Genomic DNA, 27,687 nt, shown 5'->3' with positions numbered 1-27,687 from the left:
AAAAGCATGGACTATAGCCCATGGTTTTGATCGATTTTGGGTGTTTTTCACACCTTTTCAAAAAATATGAATTATTTATGAAACTTGAGAAATGGGTGTTTTTGGCCAAAAAGCATGGACTATAGCCCATGGTTTTGATCGATTTTGGGTGTTTTTCACACCTTTTCAAAAAATATGAATGATTTATGAAATTTAAAAAATGGGTGTTTTTGGCCAAAAAGCATGGACTATAGTCCATGGTTTTGATCGATTTTGATTGCTCTTCACACTCTTCAAAGTATTGTTTTATGCAAAAAATGGTCAAAAAATTCCATGGACTATAACTATATGTATTTGATTTTTATTTACTTTTGGTGACAATAAACACAGAAAACTTTTTCATTTGAAAAGTAATTTTATTTGAAATTAAATACCTTCTGAGAATTAGTTACTGATGTTTTATTTTGGGCAATATTATCAGAATGTTAGCATACCCTTTTGAAGTATTTGACTAACATTCATCATTAAGCTAGCCTAAATATTAATCATCAAACAACTTCAGAAGGTCTAAAAAAGGTATAAGTAATTAAGTTATCTTTTAAAGATTAAAAATATTTTATTAGGTTGTGTATTTTTGGAAACTTCTTGCCTATGATTTTAATTTATACTTTTTTTTTAATTGTATTTTATACTTGAAACTTTATTTACTTTGTCCTCTGTAGCTTTCAGATTTCAGACAATATGTGATTTGAGTATCTTGAAAATACACATGAATATGCAGAACTTACCATATTTCCTCTATGAAGCCCCTAACCTCTATTAAGCCCCCCTTCTATGAAGCTCCCAGTACATTTAAGCGCATGCACAGAGGTGCCAAAAACTAAATAAGCTCCCAGCCTCTTATAAGCCCCCATCACTAAAGCCGGTATTTGGTCCTTTTTCCTTGGCAGGCCTCTGCGAGTCATTTTACCTGTTGTGAGTTTATAAATAAAAATAATTATGAATTCCCAGAGATCATAAAAGTTTATTACTATTTATTACTGCTATTTGTATAAACATGTAAAGTCGCTAGCTGCGACCTGTACCCTAAAATTTTGTTTTTCACTGCCATCAATCAAAAGTAATCAGTTTACCAGTACCTTTCTAAGTTTTGACTGGCAGCAGCGAAAAACCAAATTTTGGCATGCAGCTCACAGCTACAGAGTTTGCATGTTCATGAAAATAGCAGTAATAAGACCTCAAGTCTAAAAGCACTGGAAAAATTAGCCCCCATGGGGATTAAATAGAGGAAACATAGTATGATGAATAATCTTATACTCAAAAAAAAACATGCATGTGGTCTGAAATGGTGTAGCTTCAGAAAATATTTATGCATCACCTATGGAGTGGGATTGGAATTTCCAAGGGGTGGGGAGGGACTTATGAGATTACATTGTGTAATTCCAAAAACTATCCATACCTCCTCCATGAGGAGAAATTGGAGTTTCCAGGCGGTTTGGGAAGGTCTGAGGGTATATTTTGTATAACTTGCTGAAACATCCAGAGCAACACTACTCACTTAAATCAATTCTAACAGAGCATCAAGATGTTCAACTGCATAAGGGTGACTGCTCTTGTATTCCTTCAAGGCTTTCCTGGTAGCTTTAGCATTAGTGTTGTAAAGACCTTTATAACCATTGAGTTTGGCAGCAACAAAGGAATCCATCAGCTCTTCATCAGACATGTGTTGGAAATGCTGCATGAGTTGGGGAGACTGTCGTAATCGGTATTTTTGATGGTAACTAAAGAAAGTACAAAGAGAGGGAAAAAATCTAATCTTAGAACTATAATTATGACCTCTATTAAGTGGCCATCCTCTGGGAATCGTGAAGTGGTCACTGAAAAGAGGGTAGTCATTCAATAGATAAGTTATAAAGTACTAGGAAAACTTCTTTGGGACTCTGATAACAGGTCCCGGTTGTACAAGGGGGAAGGCACTTATCCAACTGATAAATCTTATCCATTGGATAAATTATTTATTGGATAACGCTTTGCATCCCTTTATCCACTGGATAAGGATTTATCCATCGGATAGCACAATCCACCCTTCGTACAACTTTACCCTGGTTGATAAATAGAGGTTGGCCACTCTACTCATATGCACCTTTATTTTTTAGTGCCATTTTGGGGCAATAGTTCATTTAGAAAAGTATCAGGCTCATTGGATATTGGGGAAGGAGGAGTGGGAGAAAGATGACAGGAAAATCCAATATCTGAATTCTCTATGACTTGTACGGCATGGGACTCAAATTCCTGGGTAAGGAAACACTCATGTCAAAAAATCTCATTGATGGAAGGATTATAGATATTTATAAAATAACTGTTATGAATGTCGCGTTCTGATTGGCTTGGAGCGCGTGCTTTATGAGAGCACATTGCATGTGCATGCACTTTCCGTTGCGTCACTAAAATAACGGTTATTGTAATTTGTATTTCATAAAAGAAATAAAAAACTTGCTTGTTGTGCTGTGCCGTTATAAAGCACTTGGGGATTGGCAGAACACTCGAGAAGTGTCCAGAAGCACTCCGCTAAGCGTTGTGCTTCTCCTAACACTTCTCCTGTGTTCTGCCAACCCCCGTGTGCTTTATGATTGCACACAGCACATGCGCTCGTTTTCTATTTCTTCAATATTATCTGAAAGTATGCATTTATATCTCATTAAAACATGGCATTTACCCCTCAGCATTATAGAACTGTGAAGCGTCTTCCACTTTTGTCAGTATCTTGCGTTTCATTTTCTTCTGTTTTTCCTTTATGAACTTTTGGGCAATTTTTCTCTGTTTCTCATTGTGAACAAATATAACAGACCTGTACTGTGCTGTTTGGGGCTCTGTTGGGTCATGTAAAGACCAGAAGATTTCTAGAAGGCGTTTGTAGCTAACCTGCGAAGGGTTGAACTGGATTTGGATTGCTTCTGTGTGATCACCACTATCAAAGAAAGAACATTTACTGTAAACTACCAATACTCCATTTTACAGTTCCATTCAAGTGGCCACGAATAATAGTTCCTAGCCGAGGCTGGAGTTTCCGAGCATTGCAAAACTACAGTTTATCTTGCGCATTAACTCCAGCCTTGGCTAGGAACTATTATTCGTGGTCACTGAATGGAACTGTAAAATGGACGGAGTATTGATTAGAATGTTCTTGATATACGTGGATGTGGGAGCCAACATATGGGACTATAATCGCTTATCAATCCTCCCTTTTTTTACCAATATAACAATACTTCATGTAACATAAGCCATGGTCATTCATGTGCCTACCAGAGATTGATTGGATTTAATCAGAGTCCCCCCCCCTCCTCCCCGTGGCCCCTCCACCTAAGTAGACTACCCCACCCCTAAAAAGGCTTGCAAGGTCTAAAGATATCTCATTATGGAATTGTTTTAAAATCATAATCTTCTTTAATTAACCTACAGTGATCTATAAGTAGGATTCAATGTGTTTCCTCCAGTGTACCCTACGCGAGTTCTCTGGACACCCATTATAGCACCATAACGGGCATCCGGACCCCAAAATCAGTTAGCACCAAACGTTGCTACCTCCAAGTTTGAAGCTATACCAAAATGAACGTCTCCCTTGGGCGAAAACTCTCCACATGTGAGCTGGAAAATGCTTAAAAATATCAAAAGATTGAAAACCAAACGCTCCATCTTGACCTCTGATAAAACGTTAAAAAAACACTGGAAGACTGGGTTCTAAGAAAAAACATCACTGCTATGGGAGGGGAGGGTTATACTTTGTTTTAATAAATATAATAATTACTTAATTTAAAGCATTATAATCTTAATATATATCTTTTAAATAAATCACAAGATATAAATATATCATGTTGTATATTTAAAGAAATAAGCTTTTTAAAGCTTTAAAGTGTTATCCAAGAATAAAATCAATAACTTACCCTTCTCTCCCCGTGTTAGTATTTTTGCGGTTAAAGCCTGGCCGCTCAGCTGCCAACTCAGTAAGAAAAAAAACAAAACGATACAAGAAAAGTTTGTTGTAAAAATCCTCTAAAAATGGCTTTTATTTCAGATTTCTTGATTGCAGCGTAAGTATCTTTTATTTATCAATAATTTTTGTACATAAATTGCCTGTTTTCGTGTAATTTTTTTCTAACTTTAAAGACGATCACTACAAATTAAACTCGCCAAAAAAATAAATCGACCTATGCATTCATGAATAAGCAGATTTTCTTGAAATTTTATATAACTCTATATTCGACTTTAAATCTAAATAAAATATATCATACACAAGAATACGTTGGTTAGTTTGCTTTGTGTTGAAATGGTCAGATGCCATGAGGTTGTCATTCCCAAAGGAATCTTTATTTCACTCCTATTTAAAATACTGTATGTGTCTCTGTAGATCCTATGGTTAGAAAAAATGGATTTTAAAAAATCTGACGAGAGTAAGCTATAAACTTGATATCTTAAATTAAGGGGAAGGGATGGGGTGGTCCTAGATTGTTGAAAGTCTTGCTTTACCACTGTTTTCATTGCAACGCATTGATAACAGTCGTAACATGGAAATTGGCAATACACTGCCATCAATCAAACCACTCATTTGAGTACATAAAGATTTATGGGGTCCATAGAAGGAGGTACATGGGAAAATACTCTAACCATATTGATTTATTTGATTGATGGTAGTCTGTTGCCCAATTTTTGTTGAGACTATTTCTCAAATCTGATACCTTTAGTAAGTTTTTATATCACAAATTTAACTATATGTACTTTAATCTCTATCTTACAGGACATTATTGATAAATGCTTGTGCTGTTCTAAACTTCAAACTGTAAGTAAATCCGTCTTTGTGATACTGGTATTACAGCTGTATATAGACAAACTAGCAGACTATTACAAATGCTGCATTATGATTGGCTACCTTACGATAGGTCTATTAGCGCGATAGTCCAGTATTTATCCAAAAGGAATTTGAAACAATTGATCTTATTTTATAGGAAAAAGAAATCCCCAACAGATTCATTTGGTGAGGAGGTACAAGAGTCAACTCTTGGTAAGTCGTAAAGTTTAGTTCAGATCTCGATCTTATTTGGTAGTAAAACCAAGCAAATTCAAAATTGTTGCTGTTAAATTACAAGATCTTTTCACCCATCTTTATAATAGAGATGTTACACATTGTCAAGCATGTACGACACATGAAAAACTTTTTGAAAATGTGCTTGTATTGTGCTGTCGTCACATGCAAGGTCTCTAAATATGCAATCATAATTGCTTCTAACGTCTGAGATTTCAGTTTCATTCAATGGAAAAGCTAAGTCATGATATATATAATGTTTTGAAAGAAGCTGAAACTACAGACGATTGGAATATATTCTAGCTTTAGGTTCATGCCATATAATAGACTAGTTTTCAAATTCATACAAGACTTTTATCAGCTGACAGAAGACCAGCACTAATAAAGCAATGCATCTCTTTATCTCTTTATAGGTGAAAAGTTTAGAGAGTTTTTGTTAAACTTGAGATATTTCAGAATATTCATTGGAATTTGGAATGTTGCAATGATGATATGTATGATAATGTAAGTACTGCATTTTGCTTACCGTATTTTCTTTCTCTTTCAATATCATTGTTTGGTGGACAATGTCAAGCCAAAATTGGCACTTGTCTGCCCAAACACCTCTCAAGCCAATCCTTTTCACCAGTCAATTTGATTGACCATGTGTCACAGCGTGTCCAGCCATTGTAGAGCAGCCATTATTTTTATCCCTTTTATCCAATGTCATACATACCTATTTCAAAAAAAATTGCCTCATGCACCAACCCAAAGTCATTCCTGCCCAGCTATTTTTGGATCTTGGCGATGACAATTTTAAAATATGTAATACATATATCTAATGCACAATTCTTATCCCCTTACATGCTCCACTTTTCATCAGTTCCTCTCCCTCACTTTCCCCTCACCAAAGCTTCAGTGCTGTAACCATTGCTAACTCTTTCTTTCTTTTCAATTTAAAGAATCTTTGGGTCGTGATGTGGAGTACGTCAAATTTCTAAATTATTAATAAGATTTTGTCCAACCCTGCTGTTATATGGAAAGCTTAATCAACTGCTGAATTGACTGGGTGTTAATATTCAAGAAAGAGGGCAGCCTAGACCAGTGATATCTTAGGGGCTTTGGTAAAAAAATATGAGGGCGCATTTTCAAGAGCTCCTTTAGGTGAGCCCTGTTGAACTGAGCTACATATTAGAAGTAAAAAATAAAGAATTTTACCTTATCACAACAGAGTTAGGCTCCAAACTATTTGAAAGCTCAAAGATCGAATTGGAATAGGAAAGTTGGTTTTACTGGAGGGAGGGAACTTGGAGATACACCCTTGAAGCAATTCAATTACTCATACACAACAATTATTATTCTTGGGAATACGACACCAAGTCTGGAATCAAACATGAGTTTTGTTGGTGTGAGGTGATGCAATAGTAGCTCACACCACACCACACCACACCTTTTATCCTTTTTAATGAAACTTCAAGTACAAGTAAATTTAGATTAAAATTTTAGATGGAGAACCTCCAAAACTTGATTTTGATGTAGACTGGTTGTAATTAAGAATACATTTATGACTGTAAGCCCTGTCACTAATAGAGGCTTTGCACCATTGCATGACGGCAGCCATGTTAGATGGCATGAAGAATGCAATAGTTTTACATGAGAAAGAACTCAATTCCCAAGAGCAATGAGATTTTATTGTTCTGCCATCTAACCACCGGCAGTCCAAGCTGTATTATTGTCACTGGCATGTAATGGTGCAAAGCCTCTATGGTTTAAACAAGTAGCCTCCTTTTAAATAGAAATAATTGTACAAAGATACCAAAAGAATTTTGTAAAAAATGGTAATATGATAATATTAAAATCTAGTATAGAACAAGATATCTTTAAGGTTTATTTTGGTGTCATAATCATTAAATAAAAAATTATTACAAATGTTGTAGACATTTATGAGTCTCCTTGTGATGAGTTGACTGCTCGGCAACTGTTAGTTTTAAATAAAAGGTTCATGTTTAATTATTTCTGTCAAAGTAGCAGTTTCCAAATCAAATGTATGTGAGTAGATCTATAGCTGCATATTTGTTCTCTCACATCTGCTTCCAGGAAAAATGCAGGCTTTCTGGGATACTGTCCGTGACATGGGTGTCCATGACCATTATATAGGTGTCCATATCATAGACGTGTTTGTCTTAATGTCCATAATATAGATGACCTTATTAAAGAGGTGTCCACATGATAGACTATGGGATGAAATAATCAGTATCACATCCCAATCGATTTACTTACGACTTTATACCCACGACGCACGATAACATAGGCGATTTTTGCGGCGATTTAGGAAGCGAATTTTGCGGCGATTTTTGAAAATACAATTTAAAAAATTTCTCATGCTTCTAGTAAATAGACTTTTGTCCTGCACGAGCTAATCCTTTACCATTCTTGACTATGTCCACAATGTCGCAAAAATCTAGCCTGCGTGCATCTGAACACGTTTATAGACAGACCATTCTCATAAAGAGTTTGTTCCCTGTGTTTAGTAAACAGTAATAATTAGGACCACACAAAGAACAACGTATTCCCAAGAGGTCAGTACTTAACGCTGATCATTCCCTCATTGTTTTACTACATTGAAGTAAAGTTTATCTGGCGTCATTGGAGATGGTAAGCGTATGTACATCGTACAGTCCGTGTGTTTTGATAGAAATTTGGATATGTTGACCGTATGAAAACACAGAAGCGTGCGTATAAATCAAGACGAAAAAAATCCTGTACATATCACATGTAGCGTTTTCAAGATCTTAAAGTAAGTCAAAACTCTTTTATCATTCCTAATTTTACGTTAATAACTAGAATAATCTTAGAGTTACTACGGGTTTAATTAATTGTTTACAGAATGCAATGATTTTTGAATGCTATGGGATGCAGAAAAATATAATCAATTTGAAGAACACACGTAAAGGTTAATCAAATTGTTTAGAGACTAAAGGCCATTCTATTAATTCAGTAGAAAGGAGTGCTGTGTGATTGTTCCTAAAAGTTTTGTTGATACGACCCGTTGCTAAGCACTTTTGGTAAACCAATCTAAATCTGGCCTCACTCTATCAAAGTATATCAAAGTTCATCTGTCATCTCGAGCTCGGGAACTTTCACAGTGATATTCAGTTCAAGACTGACTTTATTTCTAGTCATTGCACATTCCGAGTCAAAAAAAAGTTTTAAAAACGAATTGCAAACGCAAGGATTTTTCTAAGAAAAAATCCTGAAGTTTTTAACAAAAAATCCTATTTTATGAATCCTAAGTTGGTTATTTTTCTTCGATTTAGTAATTCGTAAGTAAAATATTATTAGAAAAAATATATATCTTCCATATTTTTCAATCCAAAAAAGATGTCTAGTTGTCTTTGACCGTATTTCTGCTTCAGTGAACTCAAATTTGTAGAAGTTCGAGTAACTTTCTAAATGACGGCATCCCGTACCCCAGTCTAAACAATAGCTCTAACACTTCAAATCACGTTCTTTCAGGTATTATCTTGGACAAGAAAAACCTAAGTAATGCTAAGGTTCAAACAACAATCTCGGAGAGATCACGTGGTGAGTCTCTTACCACCCATCTCCGTCATCAAGAACAAGGAACCTTCAGTACAAGAAAGAATCTATTCCGACGACCCTCCTCCCATAGCGTACACTGGCAGCTTCCCTGCTAAAGTTCTTCGACATCTTGACAAAAGCACATTCTATTCTACGCCAACAAAAGGTGAAACGTTGCTGGCGAAGAAGACAATGCATGACGAAGAGCGAAGAACAGAAGGAATAAATGATGTGATAAGAACAGAGGATAAAGACAGCCGCAACGATCATGATAAGAAAAATAAAGCTATCAAAAGTAAAATAAAAAAGAAAGGAATAGTGAGGAAAGTAGATGGAATGATGAAAGAGGATGAAGTACGTTGTTCTAGTGCGCCTGGGTTTAGACAAAAAGAGCAACGCCGAGAACTACCGCTAGAAACAGGTAATCTAACAGCTCCGGTAACACCACGCTTCAACGCGCCCATAATCGATACAAGAAAAAGCGCGCGGAAAACCTCAAGGGTTTACACACCAACACGATCCACAACTCCAAGGGGATTCGCTTCTCCGGACTTAGGAAGCGCAGAACAGGATACAGAGGTAGTGCTTGAGCTACGAGGTGATAGAATCGAAGCGGCTTCCCTTGTTAAGGACTTCTGGGTAGACAGTACCCCAACATCACGTGTCGGCACACCGTGTAGACTTGACTGGCATGGACGAATACCAGAACAAGGCGCGAGCAGTACTAGACCAAAAGTAAGATCAGCTATAAGAGAAGTTCCGTGCGCACAAAAGAGAATAGAAAAAATCCCGAGAGAACCGCCAAAGTTTGAAATCCGTGCTGTTGGGTTTTCGTTGCCTTTCCATGAAAAAAGCGAATCGAATTCCACTCCGAGGACGAAGGAAAGGAAGAATGATACCAAGGTAATTATGAAGGATAAAGCGATTAAGATACCGAGAGCTGAAGGAGAAAGTCTATCATTGTCAAGTTTAACCACGGTTACAGAAACAGAAGCAGACGATACTAGTACTACTATAGATAATAAAGAAAGAAGTCCGAAGGGCGAGACTGATTCGGCTCAAGAATCAACACCAAAAGAAAATAATAACTCACAAGAGAATGAACAAACAGAAAGCAAAGAAAATACAAACGAGGAATGCAATACCAAACAAAAATTATCGAATGAAGACGCAGGAAATGAACCGAACGAAAATAAGGAAAACGTTGTAAAATGCAGTGAAAAACTAGAAGAGTCACTAAAGGAACCAGACAATGAAAATGGGAATGAAATTGAGAAAGAAAATGGGAAAGAAAATGGGAAAGAAAATGGGAAAGAAAATGGGAAAGAAAATGGGAAAGAAAATGGGAAAGAAAATGGGAAAGAAAATGAGAAAGGAAATGAAAGTGGGAATGATAATGAAAATGAACAGAATGAGCCTAAAATGGAAAATGAGAATGATATCATGAAAGAAGAGAAAAAGAGAAATTAATAATTAAAAATAAGTGGACGTAGAGATTCGAAAACTAAAGGCTGTAAGAAGTAACTCCTATTTAAGTTCAAAAATTTCAAACTTCATTTTTTAATGATTTGATGGAAGGATTAAACAAATAAATAAATGAAGTAACAATTTTGTTTTCTGCAAATCTTTTATGTGTTTCTGGATTCACTATCCTTTGCTTGCCTTTGTACTCTTCTTACTTTATTCTTATTCATTTGATAATTCCTTCTCCTCAACTAGAAACATTGAATATCAAATATTATAGTTGTTAACATGACATTCAAACTAAGTGAATGGTTCCAGTTTTGCTGGGTTTTAATCGGCTAATAAGTCTTTGGATTTTATTATCTGCTCCAAATGGTGGGCAAACACTTACCACAATGACTGTTAGCCAGAAAGAATTCTATTGAAAACTTGTGATTCAGTTGATGAAAATTGCATAATAGAAGGCTAATGATGTCTAGTGATACCAAGAAATAGTATTGAAACATATGCTCTCCATTCAATGGGTTAAAAATTTTACCTAGCCTCCTATGCAGACATTCTTAGTGTCTGTCACGCAACATTAGGGAAACGTTGTGTGACAGACACTAACAACGTCTGCGTAGGATGCTAAATTTTACCATGCCTTTATGAATTCTTTTTAATCAAGTTTGTCCACGATCTTTGATCAAAGTCTCCATCATCATCTTCAATTTGGTAAATTTTCTTTGGTTTCTCAGGCTTTAGTCTGCGCAATCTTTCTTTTCTTTCCTCTTCTGTCAATGTTGATGGATCAACTGGCAGTCTTATCAGTTTGAGAGGCTCATGGTATCTTATGGTGTATGATGAGCCATCAGGCTGGACAAGTCTTACTTTATACATTCTTGGGTATGTGGATTTTTTTAGTCTGGTTATCGATGCACTACAAGTGCTGTGGAGAAAAAAATTTCTTGATAAGACAATGATGATATGTATTAGAGTGAGGGCAACATTAGATTTCAATTCAGCCCCCCGCCCCAACCCCCCTTCCTCCCACTGCGTCCTCAACTGGGACTTTTTTCCGATGATAAATATTCATTATTTATGAAATTGTTCGTGGCAAATTGGCAAGTTGAAAGTAAATATTTTCTTAATTCTTTTTCAAAGATTTTTTTTATAGAAAACATCATGTTATACAATACACTAAGGGACTGGTCATAAAGTATAGGGGGGGGGGGGGGGGCAAAATCAGAATAGAATCAGTGTTTTTTGGCTCATCATAAAATGATGCTGAAAATGGGATGACCCAACCCCAGTTTAGAATCAAAATTACAGATAACCCACCCCTGAAAAAATCTAAATCCCAAAAGAATTTTCTTGGTTGCACACGTCAACCACTTATTGTAACATTGACTGTTTCGGCTTCTTCTTTCTCAGTCATCGTTTTCCTCACTATCAGTAATTCCTATTTCATGAGTAACAATGTCAGTTTCTTCGTCACTATCCAAATCTTCAGTATCCTCATCAGTTTCCTCACATAAAGTATCATCATCTTCAGTGTCCTTGCGTGAAGTACCATCTTCTTCATGCTCTTTTTCCGTTGTACTTGTCGTAGTATTTAAAAACTGCATAGACAGCCAAGCATTTATTACTTGGACTTTCTCACTTTTGTACATTTTTGCGCTTGAGCAAGTTGTGCTTTTTTAAAAAGAGGTCCAAGTTTGCAACCCTCTTGTATGTCTTTCCAGTCATAGTCTTTGTATGCTTTGAGTTTCTCTTCCTTATTCTTTCTTTTCATTTGCCCTTTTAATTTTTTTCATTTGAATGTACTACAGATGTTTTACATACTTCCTAACTAGATCCTCTGGAACTGCAAATTTCCTTGAGAAATTCTGATGATGACAATTATAATACTACTCTATTTTGTAATGGCCCACCCTCTTTAGTTGTCAAATTTTATCAACAGCCCACCCCTTTGAAGGAGTTCAAAATTATGTGACCCACCCCCTGATTTTGCCCCCCCCCCCCACCCCCTATACTTTATGACCAGTTCCTAATCATGTTTACCTTTGAGGTCTTGAAGTATTAGCAGCAGCATTCTGTTGAAAATATAAACATCATATATAAAAAAAATAATGCATAATAAAAAGTCATACGCCATGTAAATGATGTTTGAAGTCACCTACATAATATATTTGACTACAACATCCAAAGTAACTTTGAAGAGTTCTGCTTCTCTGGAGGACTGTTTCTAGTCTGTGAAAACAAGCAAGAAAAAACAAGAGAATATTAATGAAAAAAAGGAACCGCAAAAGATAGGCTTACGTGTTAAGTATTCTGGGTTATTTGACTTAAAAACTATAAGAGAATTTGGAGAAAATTTCAGTAAAATAGGAGAAACTTTGTTATACCTCGCAAACATGACAGCAGCCATTTTGAATGTGATTATAAATGGGTATCCACTGGTCTGGTATCGCAGATTCACCACAGAAAGCCCTACGCAAAAAGATAAAACAGTATATTTTTACATGGCAAAATTTTTGAAATAAAATTTGTTTATATAACACTAGATACTACCTTTGTTGGATTCATGATTTAAATTATTGAAATTTAGTTGATTTTTAATGGATAAATTTGGATCGTAGGAATTAGTCGCATTGGGGTTCCTGTGGAATTCGATGTCAATCGCTGTCGTCGTCGTACACTGTATGCAAGTCTTGTGACTTGTATCACAGAAAACATGTGAGGGAGGCATGAATGACTCCACAAACAAAACAACTTGCGGTTTGTCAAAACCAAGGACTCGATCTCTTCTAGACAAGGATCGCTTGATATTAAACCGGTTTGTAGAGGGCGCACAGGAAAATAATCGTGAACTAATCAAGACGTAGTCAATAATATTGAACTTTTTGAGTCCACAAAGAATAAATTTACGACAGCTATACTATAAGTTACCCGGCTTGGAACCATGGCATTGACTTTACAAATTTTCCTTATTCTTATATTTGGATCTATTGTTTGCCAAGGTAAGTTTTTATTAAAATATATTAACCAATTATTGGATAAGTCGGAGAGCATCTTGCCTGATCTTGAAGTAAAATTATCTTATTTGTGAGCTTAGATAATTATTTAAGCTTATTGTTATTTATTTTTGTGGAAATCTGGACTTTCACATCTGATTTTCTTCTCATAAATTCTTGCTTGAGCTTTTATGATAATGTATTAGGATTGTACTTGCCTGGATGATTGTATGATTTATTGGATGAATGGACCATATGACACACAAAGAGCGCAGCTGTTACATAATCACTGTTTAATTAACTTTATGCTTATTATTAATTAGTGATCTATGAGGAAGCCTGACTGACTTGTTAACTGACAAACTAAATGACTGACTGATTGAGACTGATTGGTCTATGGACTGACTGACTGACCAACTGACTGACTGACTGACTGACTGACTGACTGACTGACTGACTGACTGACTGACTGACTGACTGACTGACTGACTGACTGACTGACTGACTGACTGACCAACTGACTTACTGACTCTGCACTAGAAGATACATAAGGCTGTCTGTAACTACACTGCATAGACAGCATTGTTAGTCCTCTGCCATGTTTGATTGACATAAAGGAATAAATAAAATTATAATTCTTTCTAGGAAACAAAGTCATTGAGGTGCTTACAGATGCAGATGGTGACATGCATATTGAAGTAGGACACTCAGGCCACTTTGGAGTATATTTAAAAGCAAAGTATGTTGTACTTAATAAACAGGGCTCTATTCAGTAACACATTTATATGATTTCAATGGAGTTGATACCAATAGCGCTTACCAGTAATAATAAGTTATTCAATATATTATTATCAACAGTTATCCCGTTGAAAACTTGGATTTGATTGCAAATTTTACTAGTAGCAAACCTGGCATTGCAAACCTGTCCAAGGAAGAAGTAAGTCCATGCCTCAACTTTGAATTATCTAGAAGTATTATTGTTATTATACATTGTTATAAAATGTCTTTATGGTGCTAATCCAAAGCATTATGGAAAAGGAATTTTAGTAGTTTGCATACTGCCTGGCATGAGTGGATTTAAGGAATATTTTTGATTTTCCTTTGAACCATGTCACCAGACACATAGCTTCCTTTTACATGTCAGCAGTGAGGTTTGCCTGATGCTGAATGTTCTGCCCCCCCTTCCTCCCTCCTTTCTCAGATTCCTGGATCCTTCCCTGCCCCCCTCCCTCCTTTCTCAGATTCCTGGATCCTTCCCTGCCCCCCTCCCTCCTTTCTCAGATTCCTGGATCCTTCCCTGCCCCCCCTGCCTACTTTCTCAGATTCCTGGATTCTTCCCTGTCTGCTACAAAACAAAAAGGAAAAACAAGGTGTATTTTTCTGGAATTTTGCAGTCAATGTTATATTCTATCATTTACCTCCAGGTTAGCATTTTTTCAAACAGTAAGGAAGATCCATGTTATGTAAAATTTCATGGACTAAAGGTTGGCAAGGCAACTGTAACTGTGAAAAATGCAACACTTGTCAATGAAAGCCATTCAAACACTTCGATAAAGTAAGTTATTTGTACCAGGAATCACTGTCAGCATAGCAGTAAAAGATGCATTTTTCAAAATTATTATTATTTTACTTTTCTGTTTTGCTTGAAGCTGTACGTGTTATGTCAACCAATCACTTTTGACCCCCACCACAAAAAGTTAACAGGGATTTTAAATGCCGGAGCGAGAATGCTGAATGCAATAACCTCTGGGCCCCAGGGTAGGGTTTAGTTTGTTAACCCAATATTTTGGCTATTAGGTATGATGGCATCAAAGTAGTTGTGAGAGTAGTACATTTCCCTCCCCTGATAATCATTAATGCTGTCATCGGCTGGATCTACTTCGTGGCTTGGTCAGTTTCCTTCTACCCACAGGTACATGTACAATAACTTAAATTTTGAAAGTCATACAACTTTTTTTAGCTATAAATGAACTTCTGCTGAACTTCACATTACCAACCTGACCACTTTTCAACGCTCGATAGGATCACATGAATTGTATGTTAGACATACATTATTAAAAAAAGAATTTTCTTTTGACTTAACAGGTGTACTTGAATTGGAAACGAAAAAGGTAGAAACAAAATTCTTTTCACTCATCAATATCAATGCTTATTACAGTCATTCTCAATGTCACCATCAGTGTCATCCTTGCCGTAGATGACTTGCACTAACAGGTCATGTGACCCCATCCTGGTAATGCTTTTGCCATCCAGTGCATATTCCCATACAAATCCTTATAAAACTTTCAATTTTATATCTAAAGCCATTTCTCCTGTTTCACTTATTATGAGCTGGAACTCCGCCTCCCTACTAATAGCAAGATGCTCTTTTCATTTCCGTTTTTTTATTTTGACAAAACTGCTCATTTAAAGGCATTTAGAGTCTGAAGACCTGTTAGTGCAAGCCATCTATTTAGAAGGTTTTGGTTGACAACAATAATTTAAAAGGTGTTTTGGTTGTGCATGCTACTGAGAATGATTTTTGATCATTATGATTTGTAAAGACAAGTGATTTTCAATTCCTTTCAATTCTATTTTTTTCAGTGTGGTTGGTTTGAATTTTGATTTCCTGGCTTATAACATCACTGGTTTCCTTGCATACGGTCTTTTTAATATAGGAATGTTCTGGATACCAACTGTAGAGGTCAGTAATCTGTCAGGAATATAAGCCCAACAGCCTTGAAGACATCAGTCAGATAATTTTGTGTATGTTCTTTTTGTGTTTTAAACAGCATCAGTATGAGAAGCAGCACCCTGGTGGAATAAACCCTGTTCAGCTAAACGATGTTGTTTTTACATTACATGCTATTGCAGTCACCTTGGGGACGATATTTCAGTGCCTTATATATGACGTAAGTATCCATATTTAACATTAATATTTTAAGTACATAAAACAGCATAAAATGCTAGGTTAAATTTAAACCCTGTGCCTGGAAGTTTTTGATTTGCCTATGACTGGGGAGGAAGCTGGAGCTTATAACCAGAAAAGAAAAAAATTGAGATGAAAAGAAAATTGCTCTTTCTTTTATTTTTCTAATCAATCTTTTAATTATGTGTCATTAAATATATAAACACTATAAATGGTAGATAAATGAAACAAAAATATTCAATTTAATTCTCTTAAAGCGTGGAGGTCAAAGAGTGTCCAATATTTGCAAGGTACTTGTTGCTGGTTCATGGTTATTCGCAGCCATAGCCCTGGTGGTTACCTTAACTAACAAGATTACTTGGTTGACGTACCTGTATTACTTCTCTTATATAAAGATAGGAGTAACGCTTATTAAATACATACCACAGGTAAGAGTGTAAACATATCCTCTATTAAATCATCCTTCATAATAAAAGTCTTGGGGGAGGGATCTGCCATAAAACTCACAGAGAAAAGGGGGGCTCGTCAAAAAATATATAAAGGTCAGAAGGGGGCTCAATTTGATATTTTAGTATCAGTTATATGTTCTTACCTCGAATATTTAAGCTTAGAAAATGCATCACTGTTATACACTGAAGATGGGTCAGAGATGAACTCCTGAAACATGTCTGTAAAATCAACCGCAGTTATCCTGACTGTAAAATCAATTATTGAGTTTCTGCTATTCAGACCTCATGTTAGGATTCAGTATATTATTATTGATTTTCCTTTTACCATTTAACTATTTGTTGTAGGCACTAATGAACTATCGTCGTCAAAGCACCTCAGGCTGGAGTATTGGGAATGTTTTGCTTGATTTTACTGGAGGTTCATTTAGTATTCTACAGATGTTTTTGTTAGCTTACAACAATGGTAAATATTGATTAATTATTGTTTATGATTCAATTCAATTTAGTATTTAGTCTCCTCCCCATTTTTACATTTACGTATAACCTATCTCTATTCTTTATCATTTAAGTTATTATTAATAATTATTTTTATCCATGTTTTTAGATGACTGGAAATCCATTTTTGGTGATTTTACAAAGTTTGGCCTTGGGGCTATATCTATCATGTTCGATACATTATTTGTGGTACAACACTATTGTCTATATCCATCCAAAGAAGGTTATAATCCCATTGATGGTCGTCATGAGGTCACAATGCCTGATGGAAGTCTAGATAGACCAGTTGAAGGGTCTCAAGAGCCCTCAGTTAACCGAAAACATTTATTTATATGATGCTAAACAACTTATGCAAATCATATGATCATTTAAATTGACAGCAAGATTATAATGTCGATGACAATCCAAACTGTGGATGTAAGAAAAATGAATGAAAAGCTGTTAATTGATGCCCACCAACAATAGTTTAGTCAAGGTAGTACGGCAGCAAGAGAAAATGAACTAAGAGAAGGAATCCCCGTGCCCCATCATGTGCACACTTTGATTGCTTTTTTTAGAATCATTGATGCTATTTTTAACTCGTTACCATGCCCGCACGATGGTCATGCTTCTCTTTGATGCCTCGTTTTAGGACACGAAAAGCGCCATATTTCACTACGTTCACGACAAAAACAGGCTTTGTTTACTGCAACACTGGAAGCCACCTACCCTCAAGGAATCAACCAATCAGGTTCATCGCTCAAAATATCTCCAAGCTAAAAATAGCATCAAACTGTGCACATGATGGTTACAAGGATATATAGGTAGGATTCCTTCTCTTAGTTCATATTCTCTTGACGGCAGAGTTTCAGTATCTGAAATCCTGGAGACCAGGAAAAAGGCAGAATAACAGAGGTTCAAGATATAAAGGTTGAAACATTATAGCGAGGCAAGTCTACAGAATGCCACCTCAAGTTTGAGATAATTGGAAGTTTGAGATATCTGGGGTACGAGATAACAGGACTCCCAGGACTCTGCTGCATTTTTGTTTGTGTAAGACTTAAAATAAATAGGGTAATAGAAAAAGATCCCCCACCTTTACACTACTATGGAAATTATGTCTCAATACAATAATTTTGTGTACTTCAGTATTTAAGAATCAGACTGGTGTCTAACTGCTAATAGTAATGTTAAGGTAGTAAATAGAGTTTTAAAATAATTTTTTAAAACTTTCTTTGTAAATATGCAAAATGACAGCAGGCACTGACATAAATAAATAAAATAAAAAAAGACTTAAAAATGGAATTTGAAATAAATATTTTATTATCTTCCTAAAATGTATTTTACATTTGATATTAATAAACCTGGTCTACAGACTCCTATTAAACTTGGTTATTGTGCTATATCTTTATATTATGTAATATTAAAGACCAACGGCGCTGTATTTCTATTTTTTGATGTAGGGTTTGAATTTCGATGGAAAACCTAGATTAACCTTGATTTAAAGTTGGGGGCGGCATTGATATTAACAGGGGAAAGTGGGGCTGAATTTAAAACTTGGGACTGGTTTTCCATCGAAATTTCAAACCCTAGATCAAACGATAGAAATATGGCAAGGTTCTTTTTAAATCAGTTAAAAGGCACTTGATTTCTCTGGTTTGCATTGAAATCCAATGCAAACCCTTGCCCTAATATTTTTAACCTTTATCTAGTTACCTTGCTATGCACACCCTGATTGGTTGAGAACCGTGTTGTATCAGTAAACAGAGCATTGTCTTGACAACTTTAATGTATTTCTCCTTTCTCTTAATTAAACAACATATTCTGTTCAGGATTCAGTATTATGGCACTTAAGCACCCACAGCTCTCGAGAAGCGTGAGAAGCACGCCTTTGGCCTATTTTATTCCCAGAGTCATTATTTCTTACTGTGCATGATTGACATATTATTTCATCAAGCATGCAAAGTAAAAAATAAGTGCTTTGGGAACAAGATTGTACTACCACTGCTAAAGCTTCTCTCCGCAATGCTTTCATGCTTTTGTTACTCTTCACAAACCATATAACTGAAACAGCACAGAAAAAGCTGTTTCATTTTCTAATATTAGTATTAACTTAAAGTAATGATATAATATATGCTGGTGCTATGGCAACAGAGGGACCATATCTGTATATGTACTTTAAAATGTTTTTTTTTAATATATGGATTTCGAAAGTAAAAGATAGATGTCTCATACTGCAAATGATCCCCTCTTCTTTGGTCCAGCTTTAAGCTTGAGCCACTTCATAATCTCATCTATACCCTGTCCTGTGCGGAAGCTGGATTCGATGATTGTAATGTCATGCTTAGCGCACAAAATAATGTCATTCAAGCGAAGGATGGTCAGTAATTCTGCCATGGGCATACAACTTGGACTATCTACTTTGTTAAATATCAAAGCAACAGGCATGTTGATAGTCTGTTTGGACGAGAGAACATCGAGAAGTTGAATACAAGACGAGGAGATCTTGGTTCTGTTTGCGGTGTCGATTATAAATACAAGCAGATTTGCATCTTTGAAATACTTGGACCAAATAGGACCCATAGCTCCTCCAAGCTCTCTAAACGTGTATTTCTTCCTGTATAAATTAATGGTAACGAGATTTACTCCAACAGTAGGAATAGTCGGAGGTGCTTCTCCCAAATCATGTCGTCTTTGAGCTTGCGGTAGACTCATTTGGGAAGAAATCGTCTGTAGTCTTTTGAGCATTAAAGTTTTACCTGCACCTTCAGGACCCAGAACGAGTAGATGAGATTCTTCCATTCTAAATCGCTTCAGTATACACACTATTTTTTCAAAGCCGAAAACTGCCTTTTTTTAGTGGAACTGAAGCGAAAGAAAACGTAACAGCTGCTGGCAGACATATTATATCCGATTTGCCCTCGTTAACCATCCGTTAAAATCTCGTCATCGATAATAATCCGAAAAGTATCCGAATCCGAAAATTTATTTTGGGATGACTACGAATGCCGAGTGAATATCGATCTTGATATATTAGAACGTAATCAACATGGCGGATCCTCTAGAAGATCTTGACTTTCCTTCGTCTTCAGATGATAATAAGGTTATTCCTGATGAATCTTTGGATGGATCTTTGAACGAGGTAAACATATATTTACATATTAGTCTATTCTTTATATCGGTGTATTTTAAAATCATATTTTTCAACATCTAGTTGTGCTTTTATATCACAACTAAAAAGCGAAGTGTCCTTCAGACGCTATATTTAGTATTTGATCAGAGGAATATAGTTATCTTTAAGTCATTTTAAAAGAAATTATTGCTTCTTTAAACCAACTCTTAAAGCTAGAGATTATGCGGTTATTTTTTAAAACAGCCGTCTTACAATTTAACTTAGGAATTAATAGTAATATTGAATTAATTAAGAGGAAAATGTAAGACTAAGCAAAGTATAATTTGAAATTGAATCCTGAGAGACACGTAGACAAGAGTCTAAAATTTGACTTCAGATCTGATAAGCTTATGCGCTTGAGTTCTAGATGTTTATCGCTCATTTAAAGTATTTAACTAAATTCTTCTTTAATTTGAAATTTAATATTTTTATATCTTCGTTTGAGGCATAATTTATTACAAAGCTTTACATGTAGACTTAAAGAAAAGGACTTTGTTTTTCTTTTTTCAAAAAGGGAATTTCGCTAAAGAAATGTCAGAAAAAAGAACTTATGAATCAATTTAAAAATGTGAATATCTGTTCACATGTGTTTAATTAAACCTGAATAATTGATAAACGGCTTTCAACCAATTTATCAAATTATGTATTATATTGATACATGTTGCTATAACAATAGGGGGATGCTGCAGTGGGTCATTCAGGTTTCAACAAGGAAACAAGCTTTGATTTCAATGGAGAGTCATCATCTTTGATGTCATCACTCAAGGTTCATGATGATGATGATGATGACAGCAGACATCTTGTGAAGGATCTGTATGTCTTAGTGACTGATCCAGAAAAACATGTAGAAGGTTATGTCAGCTATAACGTCAACACTAAGGTATGTGCTAAACAGTGATTATACAGTGGAGTCTATTATTTTAAACTCCAGGTATCTCAAACATAACTTTGCATAACTACAATTTTACCATGGATATCTTTAAACCCCAATTATTTTGAACTGTTTTCTAGTTTCTTAGAGGTTCAAGATAATATGACCCCACAGAAGAATTCCCTTCTTGTTAACCCAACTTAGAGTCAAGAATGCATTACCAGTTTAAAATTTGAATCTGTATTTAGAAATTGATCAAATGTCGGCTACATTTTTTACTACTATTCTCAGTTTGCACACTATAAATAAAACATCAGGTTCATACAGCTTTAATTGACTGGAATGACCAAAATTGAGGTCTCCTAGTCACCTTTATTAAAGATTTGTTACTGTTTCTTCTAGACAACCAGAGGTCAGTTTGATCATCCAGAGTATAACGTCAGAAGAAGATATCAAGACTTTTTATGGCTGAGACAGAGATTACTGGAATCCTACCCAACACATATTATTCCTGTAAGTTGTAGGACACTGCAATGACAGACCCAGATCCATTTCAAGAGGGGTTTACAGTACAGTAAAAATAAATGGTTAAAAATATGTTTTCAGCTGTTTTTCTGACACCTCGGTTAATAGGGACACCACGTTAATAAGGACAGTTTTGTCCATCCCAATGGTGTCCTTTTTAACAGGGTTCCACTGTACCTAGAAAGGCACTCCTGGCTGCTGTTTGAAAAATATATTCTAGCTTTTCAACTTATATGCTTGTTTTTTCTTCTTTTCCCTTTGAAGCCATTACCTGAAAAGCACTCCTTCTCAAAGCACTTTGGCAGATTTTCGCAGGAGTTTCTTAAAGCAAGAGAAAATTCTTTGAACAAGTTCATGCAGCGGATAGCAGATCATCCAGTTATGTCATTTAATGACAGCCTACATGTGTTTTTAACTGCTAAGTCATGGGTAAGAAGAAAATACAAAATCGCTTTATCTACAGCTTCTATAATTATCACATAGCAGTGTGGGGGTGTCAAGATTTTGTTTACCACTCTTTTCACTGCTACACACTGATTGATACAAGTAGTCGCAACAGGGAAATAGTGCAATACACTGCCACCAATCAGAGAATATAAAGGCACCAACCAATTTTTTGATTGACAGAAGCATATTGCCCAATGTCTCAATGAGCGCATAGCAATGAAAATAGTGGTAATGCATCTTTAAAATTCAAGCCTCGCATATAATTTGAGGCACATTAAGGAATTGTGAATCTTAACTGAATTTATCTGTTCACAAAATCTAATGAATCATTTCCAGCAAAAAATCATGTGTCAGAGTAAACCTGGAATTCATGAAATGCTCTACATTTTTCTATCTTCAAGTATCATGTACTTGTCTTAGCCTGAATTATGCATCACGCATAACACCAGGATCTTCCTGAACTGCGTCTTACAAATGAGTCTATCTTTATATAATTATTATTCTATAGGAGCTTACATCTGTTAAGAAGTCAGGACCAGGTTTAATATCTCGTATGAGTGATTCCATGCGAAATGCGGCTTCATCATGGATGTTAAAAACAAGAGAGCCAGAATTCCAAGAGATGTCGGAATACAACAAGGCATTCAGAGAAAAGATGGTCACCATGGAAACCATCACTGATAAAATCGCTAAAGACCGCTTTGGTAAAAATTGTGAATTCGTATATTTGATTAGCTATATGTGCTGGCAGCAAAGAAGCCATTGATATCATAAGAGTGGTTCAGATGACCATGTAAAATGGCAGTTTTTATTTAATAGTGGAAGACGTTAATCATAGAGAGCCACAAGTTTATCAGTGGCAACTGTCATGTGTCACCCTCTCTGAATAAAATGGATTTTTTATAATTTTTTTCATGGAATTTTGCAGATTTGCTAGAAGATGTCATAGAATTTATTCCAATCTTTCGCCTGTGGGCTAACTCGGAGACTAAGCTAGCAGATCCTCTCACAGGAATGGCAGATGCTCTAGACAAGAACTGTTCTGCTCTCAAAAAACTGGTATGTCACACTTACACTGTATTTAATCAAAAGAAGAAAAAGATGTGCTAGATTGTCTTTTTAATGTCCCTTTATTCTCTTATTTTTATAAGGATATGTATGCAGTAAGTATAATCTGTTAGTTTTTTTCTTGTTTCCCAACTCAGCTCAGAGTTCAAGACTCCAAGTTCATGGAACCTTTAAGAGAGTACGTTTTGTACACCGATGCTATCAAGGTAGGTTAGATATTTATTCATTTTATTTGGAAAACTCTACCAAATTTGACAGCACCTTCTGCATTTGGGATTTTTCTATCTATTTCTAGAGTGCACTGAAGAGTCGGGATACCACTCAAATGGAATATGAAGTGACACTTGAAGAATTGAACAGAAAAAGGGCAGAGAGAGAAGAGGTAAGAATAAGCCACAAGTCTCTCTAGTTTAGTGGTCGTTATAACAATGCTCCAGTTTCACGTTCTCTTGCTTAGGGTTATATATTTTTGTGTAGAATATTCATGTTCCAGACAAGGTCTGTGGATTTCCAAAGTCTTTGTATTGTTGAAGTTGTGCATTCTTTACCTTACCATTGGTAATTGTAAAACATTTTTACGCCGATATGAGTAAATGAGTCTGTGTTCAAGGAACACATCAGTCTTGTTCAAATTTATGTAGTGTTTCACTTTCATCTCATATGAAATCCTATCCAGTCAGACTCAAAAAAGCCGTGCAATTTTAACAGATATTCCTCTCTACAGCTTGAAAAACCCAATGGAGGTGGAGGTGGAAGATTTAGTTCACTCTTTGGTAAAGACACTGAACAGGCAAGGCAAGAGCGAAAGGACAAGTTGGATGCAAATATTGAAGAGGTTTGTTTGCTTATCTGTCTGTCTTTAGTCTGTCTGTGTGTCCATAAAATAAAGTATTTTTCACTCTGTTTCGAAGCTTTCCAAGAGGTTTGTTTGCTTATCTGTCTGTCTTTAGTCTGTCTGTGTGTCCATAAAATGAAGTATTTTTCACTCTGTTTCAAAGCTTTCCAAGTTGGTGGAAACAGGACTCGACAAGATGGAGTGTGCAAATGTTGACCTGAAGGCTGATATCGATCGATGGCACAAGCACAAGAGACAAGATTTTAGAGAACTTATCACAGATTACAGTGAAAGACACATAGCCTATCATGAAGAGGTGAGTCCTGCTTGAAGCTCGTCAGTTCGTGCTCAGAAATTATTGGCATTCATTCATTTTGTCACTGATTCGTTTATTCATGCCATTTATTCCGAATCGCTAATTATTCATTCGTTCGTTCGTGTCCGTCCGTCCGTTATTCCATTCACTCACTCACTCACTCACTCACTCACTCACTCACTCACTCACTCACTCACTCACTCACTCACTCACTCACTCACTCACTCACTCACTCACTCACTCACTCACTCACTCACTCACTCACTCACTCACTCACTCACTCACTCATTCACTCACTCACTCACTCATTCATTCAGTCGTTCACTGATTCATTCATTCATATATTTTTAGTGTCTACACGCATGGCAGGATGTGCTAAAGTTGCTGGTTGGTACCGAGTCAGAAGAGTCACAAGATCTTCACGAAGACCACCCTTAGCTCATATATTTTATTATAATAAATTGCAAAAAATTGTTAAGATTACTAGGAATGTTCTCGCGTAATGGCTTTCGAAAAACTAAATCCAATTCTGTTGATTAAAACGCCATTATGTATCCAGAAAAAAGGCTTAGTTTTTTTCCCCAACAGTCACTAACTATGAAGAGGTTGAAGCTCCACTCTTTGTTGCATCCCGAAGTGGCTGTCATAACTAATACTGAATATTATACTTTGGAGTTTCTCGCTGCTTTTAGATCCAAAAACAACAAGTACAACAGAAATATTATAAAGACTCTACATTAATCGAACTGTAAAATGATAAAATAAACGAATGGAACAAATAAATGACTTTAAAAAACCGAATTTAGTTCGTGATTTCGTATTTCAATCTTTCTACTTTAGATAGACTTACTAACTGAATGCGAGATTTTTGCATCGCTGCTCGAGGTGTACATCCCCCTTTCCGAGATGTCTTGCATCTATCGCGTCTCATTGGCCAGTTCCCAGTTGTACGAAGGGTGGATAACGCTATCCAACGGTTAAATCCTTATCCAGTGGATAAATCGATGCTGTTATCCAATAAATTTATTCACTGGATAAGATTTATCCGTCGGATAGCGCTATCCACCCTTCGTATAAACCGGTTCCAGACCACAATGATCATCTATACATGTTTGAATTCCTTCATAATTCATTTTTCGACAAATTGTGCATCTCATTCGTACACATTTCGGGTGTTCCCTTCACGTAATCGTTCAAGTATAATTGCTTCGACTTAAGCGTTAAACCGATGGTTCCCTTCAAGGGTTTTTTATGTTTGCGAGGATGTATCTTCACTAGTTCTTCATATTCTGTATGAAATCCTTCTTTCTTGATCCATTCCTTTGGCGTTGCCCGAGTAGAAGCAAAAGTAGTCGGTTCATATTCATGTGATGATGTTGACAAAGAAACAAACGAGGTGTGAACATTTCCTTTCAGCAGCCACTCGACGCACTTCTCAATCTTTTCCTCTTTCATTTTTCCATCTTTGTTCTTCCACGAGGAACAAATAAAAGGCTGCATTTTTATCGCATCACGAAGTTTTTGCTTCCTGGTTTCAAGATCTTGACTATTGTCTCGTTTTAAGTGTACCCTTGCCAGTCCAATTCTATCTTTTCTTTTTGTGTTTGTTGATGATTTTGAATTTAAAGATTCCTCTAGTTGCTCTAGTTCTTTTTCTATTTTTTCTCTTGATTTTACTCCCTCTTCGAACTCTTTTCTCCTTGCGTTTGTTGATGATTTTAAGTTTAAAGATTCCTCTAGTTTCTCGACTTCTTTTTCTATTTTTTCTCTTGATTTCACTCCCTCTTCAAACTCGCGATCCGCGCTTATTCTATTCGATGCCAACAACCCCAAAATTACAACAGTAACAATAAACAAGGACAAAATAACACCTCGATTTCTCGTCTTCCTCTCTTTGATCTGTGTTTGTTCTATCAATATTCTAACTTCATATTTGAGGTCTTCAGTCGCTTCCAAACTTTTAAGCAACTTTGCAGCCGTTTCCTGAAAAATTTCTGGCAACAAAGGGCTGGTTCTGTATTGCTCAATGTCATCTTCATTGAACGCTACTGATCCCGCCATTCTCATGATGTTCATCACCAAACTTTTAACATGATCAAAATTGGCTTCAAATTCTTCAGTAGGCATAGACGGTTCATTGGAATGTACGATGGAGTTTCGTTTGTTCTTAAGCAAAACAACGTTTGCTTCTAGCAGATAAAAAAGTTGGTCATGTTCTGTAGGATTTGTCCAAAGCGTTTTTGAACAAGAACCAGGTTGCTTCAAAACCCCCGAAAAAACAGTCAGATTTTTTAGCAAAGTTGTCACCAATGTTATGTCAAGGTCTCCATAATCCAACGTCATGGACGGAGCACCGGAGGGATAAAGGAGATCTTTCTGCATTGGGTCCAGAAAATTTCTTGTTCTTGCTGGAAACAACAAATCATTTACAACTTGAGGAAGGGCGAGAAATTGGCTCAACATCATGGTTGAGGCAGAGCTCGATGGGAACGTTTGGTGTACCAAGTAACGTAGAAGCTCATTCAAGGCCTTGGTTCCAAACTCATTTACAACGTAGTAAAGGCGGAAGAAGTTTTGATTTACTTCTGAGAAAGCCATGGTACATCGTATGATACGCCTGATATATAACTGAAAGATAGTTCCATGAGAAAATAATCAATGAAAAATTGTTTTCAAGTCAGCCTGTATTTGGAATGTTGTGACATGAGGTATAGTGTGACTCAAACATAATTGACATTTTCGGCGCTAGCATTGTGTTACGGTCACCGAGAAGTTCGGACATTGCTCTCGGATTTCCTTACGAGTGTACCAGACTTTTTAAACGAATTATTTACTTGGTTTGTTTAGCTAGTTTTCTGAATGCGAGCAAAATATCATTTTTCTAACTTGATTGAAGCTTTTCTTGCGAACAATGTCCGAACTTCATGACACGTGACGGCTAGCGCCGAAAAGGTGGTAAATTGCGAGTTAGTATTTAGCGAATTTTTAAACTCGCTCGGTCCTATTGCGTCAAAAACACTCAAATAGTTCTGAATTTGGCACATATAGTAGCTCAAACATTTAGGCTGTTAACGGTGTATTCGAAATTTTATTTTTAAGTGGCGTTTGCCGTTACGAGTCGACTTTCCAACAGTGGTTTTTTACTTCAGATTCTTGGTTAGTAGATGGTCATAATTCTGTATTCCAAGAAAATCTATCCATTGCATTATTTTTATGCTTAGTTTTAGCCTATTTCCTCGCTCAAGTGCTTGCAATCGATAGACTGAGCTGCGGTAGTGAAAGCCTAGTCGTGCCATCAACATAACGACATAAGTATACTGTACTAACGATCAATACGTTCCGGTCTTCTCTTCATAGCTTGTTAAATTAAATTAGTTTATTAAAAGTGTAAATAATTCATTAACAAAATTACTTTATTCATTGAAAGCTTACCTCAGAATTTAGATAGAATTGTTGACAACAACATGAGGAAATAGTCTCGATAAGTCATCCCGGGTTTCCGTTTCAAGTCATATTTCTTGGGTATGTCCGCTGGACGTTATGAA

At 36.1% G+C, this 27,687-nt stretch overlaps 8 protein-coding genes across 9 annotated transcripts; 4 read left to right on the top strand and 4 right to left on the bottom strand.

The window, feature by feature from the left end:
• Window positions 1–374: 374 nt before the first annotated feature.
• LOC116291438 (uncharacterized) lies at window positions 375–3,694 on the bottom strand. The gene is made up of 4 exons (XM_031698607.2): window positions 3,437–3,694; window positions 2,696–2,947; window positions 1,538–1,760; window positions 375–949 (listed from the first exon to the last, which is right to left on the bottom strand). Exons 1-3 carry the CDS (start codon window positions 3,502–3,504, stop codon window positions 1,538–1,540), a joined length of 543 nt encoding a protein of 180 aa, XP_031554467.1. The 5' UTR covers window positions 3,505–3,694; the 3' UTR covers window positions 375–949.
• Window positions 3,695–3,968: 274 nt separating this feature from the next.
• Window positions 3,969–6,968, top strand: LOC116291442 (small integral membrane protein 7). Its single transcript, XM_031698612.2, has 5 exons — window positions 3,969–4,067; window positions 4,772–4,813; window positions 4,980–5,035; window positions 5,470–5,560; window positions 5,998–6,968. Exons 1-5 carry the CDS (start codon window positions 4,036–4,038, stop codon window positions 6,011–6,013), a joined length of 237 nt encoding a protein of 78 aa, XP_031554472.2. The 5' UTR covers window positions 3,969–4,035; the 3' UTR covers window positions 6,014–6,968.
• Window positions 6,969–7,363: 395 nt separating this feature from the next.
• Window positions 7,364–10,229, top strand: LOC116291441 (uncharacterized). Its single transcript, XM_031698611.2, has 2 exons — window positions 7,364–7,832; window positions 8,552–10,229. Exon 2 carries the CDS (start codon window positions 8,582–8,584, stop codon window positions 10,085–10,087), a length of 1,506 nt encoding a protein of 501 aa, XP_031554471.2. The 5' UTR covers window positions 7,364–7,832; window positions 8,552–8,581; the 3' UTR covers window positions 10,088–10,229.
• On the bottom strand, window positions 10,162–12,550 carry LOC116291440 (large ribosomal subunit protein mL55). 2 transcript variants are annotated; one of them, XM_031698610.2, is made up of 5 exons: window positions 12,469–12,550; window positions 12,244–12,313; window positions 12,125–12,156; window positions 10,720–11,009; window positions 10,162–10,332 (listed from the first exon to the last, which is right to left on the bottom strand). In XM_031698610.2, the coding sequence occupies exons 1-4, from the start codon at window positions 12,489–12,491 to the stop codon at window positions 10,727–10,729; spliced, it is 408 nt and encodes a 135-aa protein (XP_031554470.1). In that variant the 5' UTR covers window positions 12,492–12,550; the 3' UTR covers window positions 10,162–10,332; window positions 10,720–10,726. The 2 variants fall into 2 exon arrangements, with proteins under 2 accessions (XP_031554470.1, XP_031554469.1); XM_031698609.2 differs by having other exon boundaries at window positions 10,162–11,009.
• Window positions 12,551–12,732: 182 nt separating this feature from the next.
• On the top strand, window positions 12,733–18,229 carry LOC116291439 (cystinosin). Its single transcript, XM_089030190.1, has 11 exons — window positions 12,733–13,083; window positions 13,723–13,816; window positions 13,936–14,014; window positions 14,502–14,632; window positions 14,875–14,989; window positions 15,163–15,188; window positions 15,661–15,760; window positions 15,849–15,968; window positions 16,243–16,413; window positions 16,780–16,897; window positions 17,039–18,229. The coding sequence occupies exons 1-11, from the start codon at window positions 13,026–13,028 to the stop codon at window positions 17,263–17,265; spliced, it is 1,239 nt and encodes a 412-aa protein (XP_088886316.1). The 5' UTR covers window positions 12,733–13,025; the 3' UTR covers window positions 17,266–18,229.
• LOC116300199 (ADP-ribosylation factor-like protein 16) lies at window positions 18,209–19,710 on the bottom strand. The gene has a single exon (XM_089030191.1). It carries the CDS (start codon window positions 19,708–19,710, stop codon window positions 19,138–19,140), a length of 573 nt encoding a protein of 190 aa, XP_088886317.1. The 3' UTR covers window positions 18,209–19,137.
• Window positions 19,711–19,919: 209 nt separating this feature from the next.
• Window positions 19,920–24,943, top strand: LOC116300180 (sorting nexin-7). Its single transcript, XM_031708991.2, has 11 exons — window positions 19,920–20,050; window positions 20,757–20,960; window positions 21,354–21,464; window positions 21,741–21,905; window positions 22,432–22,627; window positions 22,852–22,982; window positions 23,129–23,197; window positions 23,287–23,373; window positions 23,716–23,826; window positions 23,990–24,142; window positions 24,494–24,943. The coding sequence occupies exons 1-11, from the start codon at window positions 19,958–19,960 to the stop codon at window positions 24,578–24,580; spliced, it is 1,407 nt and encodes a 468-aa protein (XP_031564851.2). The 5' UTR covers window positions 19,920–19,957; the 3' UTR covers window positions 24,581–24,943.
• On the bottom strand, window positions 24,577–27,649 carry LOC116300174 (uncharacterized). The gene is made up of 2 exons (XM_031708980.1): window positions 27,575–27,649; window positions 24,577–26,770 (listed from the first exon to the last, which is right to left on the bottom strand). Exon 2 carries the CDS (start codon window positions 26,738–26,740, stop codon window positions 25,265–25,267), a length of 1,476 nt encoding a protein of 491 aa, XP_031564840.1. The 5' UTR covers window positions 26,741–26,770; window positions 27,575–27,649; the 3' UTR covers window positions 24,577–25,264.
• Between the last annotated feature and the right edge of the window lie 38 nt (window positions 27,650–27,687).

This window comes from Actinia tenebrosa, unplaced genomic scaffold, assembly GCF_029948245.1.
Source record: "Actinia tenebrosa isolate PJP-AT-01 unplaced genomic scaffold, QUT_ActTen_1.0 PGA_scaffold15__27_contigs__length_11533743, whole genome shotgun sequence".
Classification (NCBI taxonomy): domain Eukaryota; kingdom Metazoa; phylum Cnidaria; class Anthozoa; order Actiniaria; family Actiniidae; genus Actinia; species Actinia tenebrosa.
Note: the sequence above shows the minus strand (reverse complement) of the source record. Positions and strands in the feature narration are given on the sequence as shown.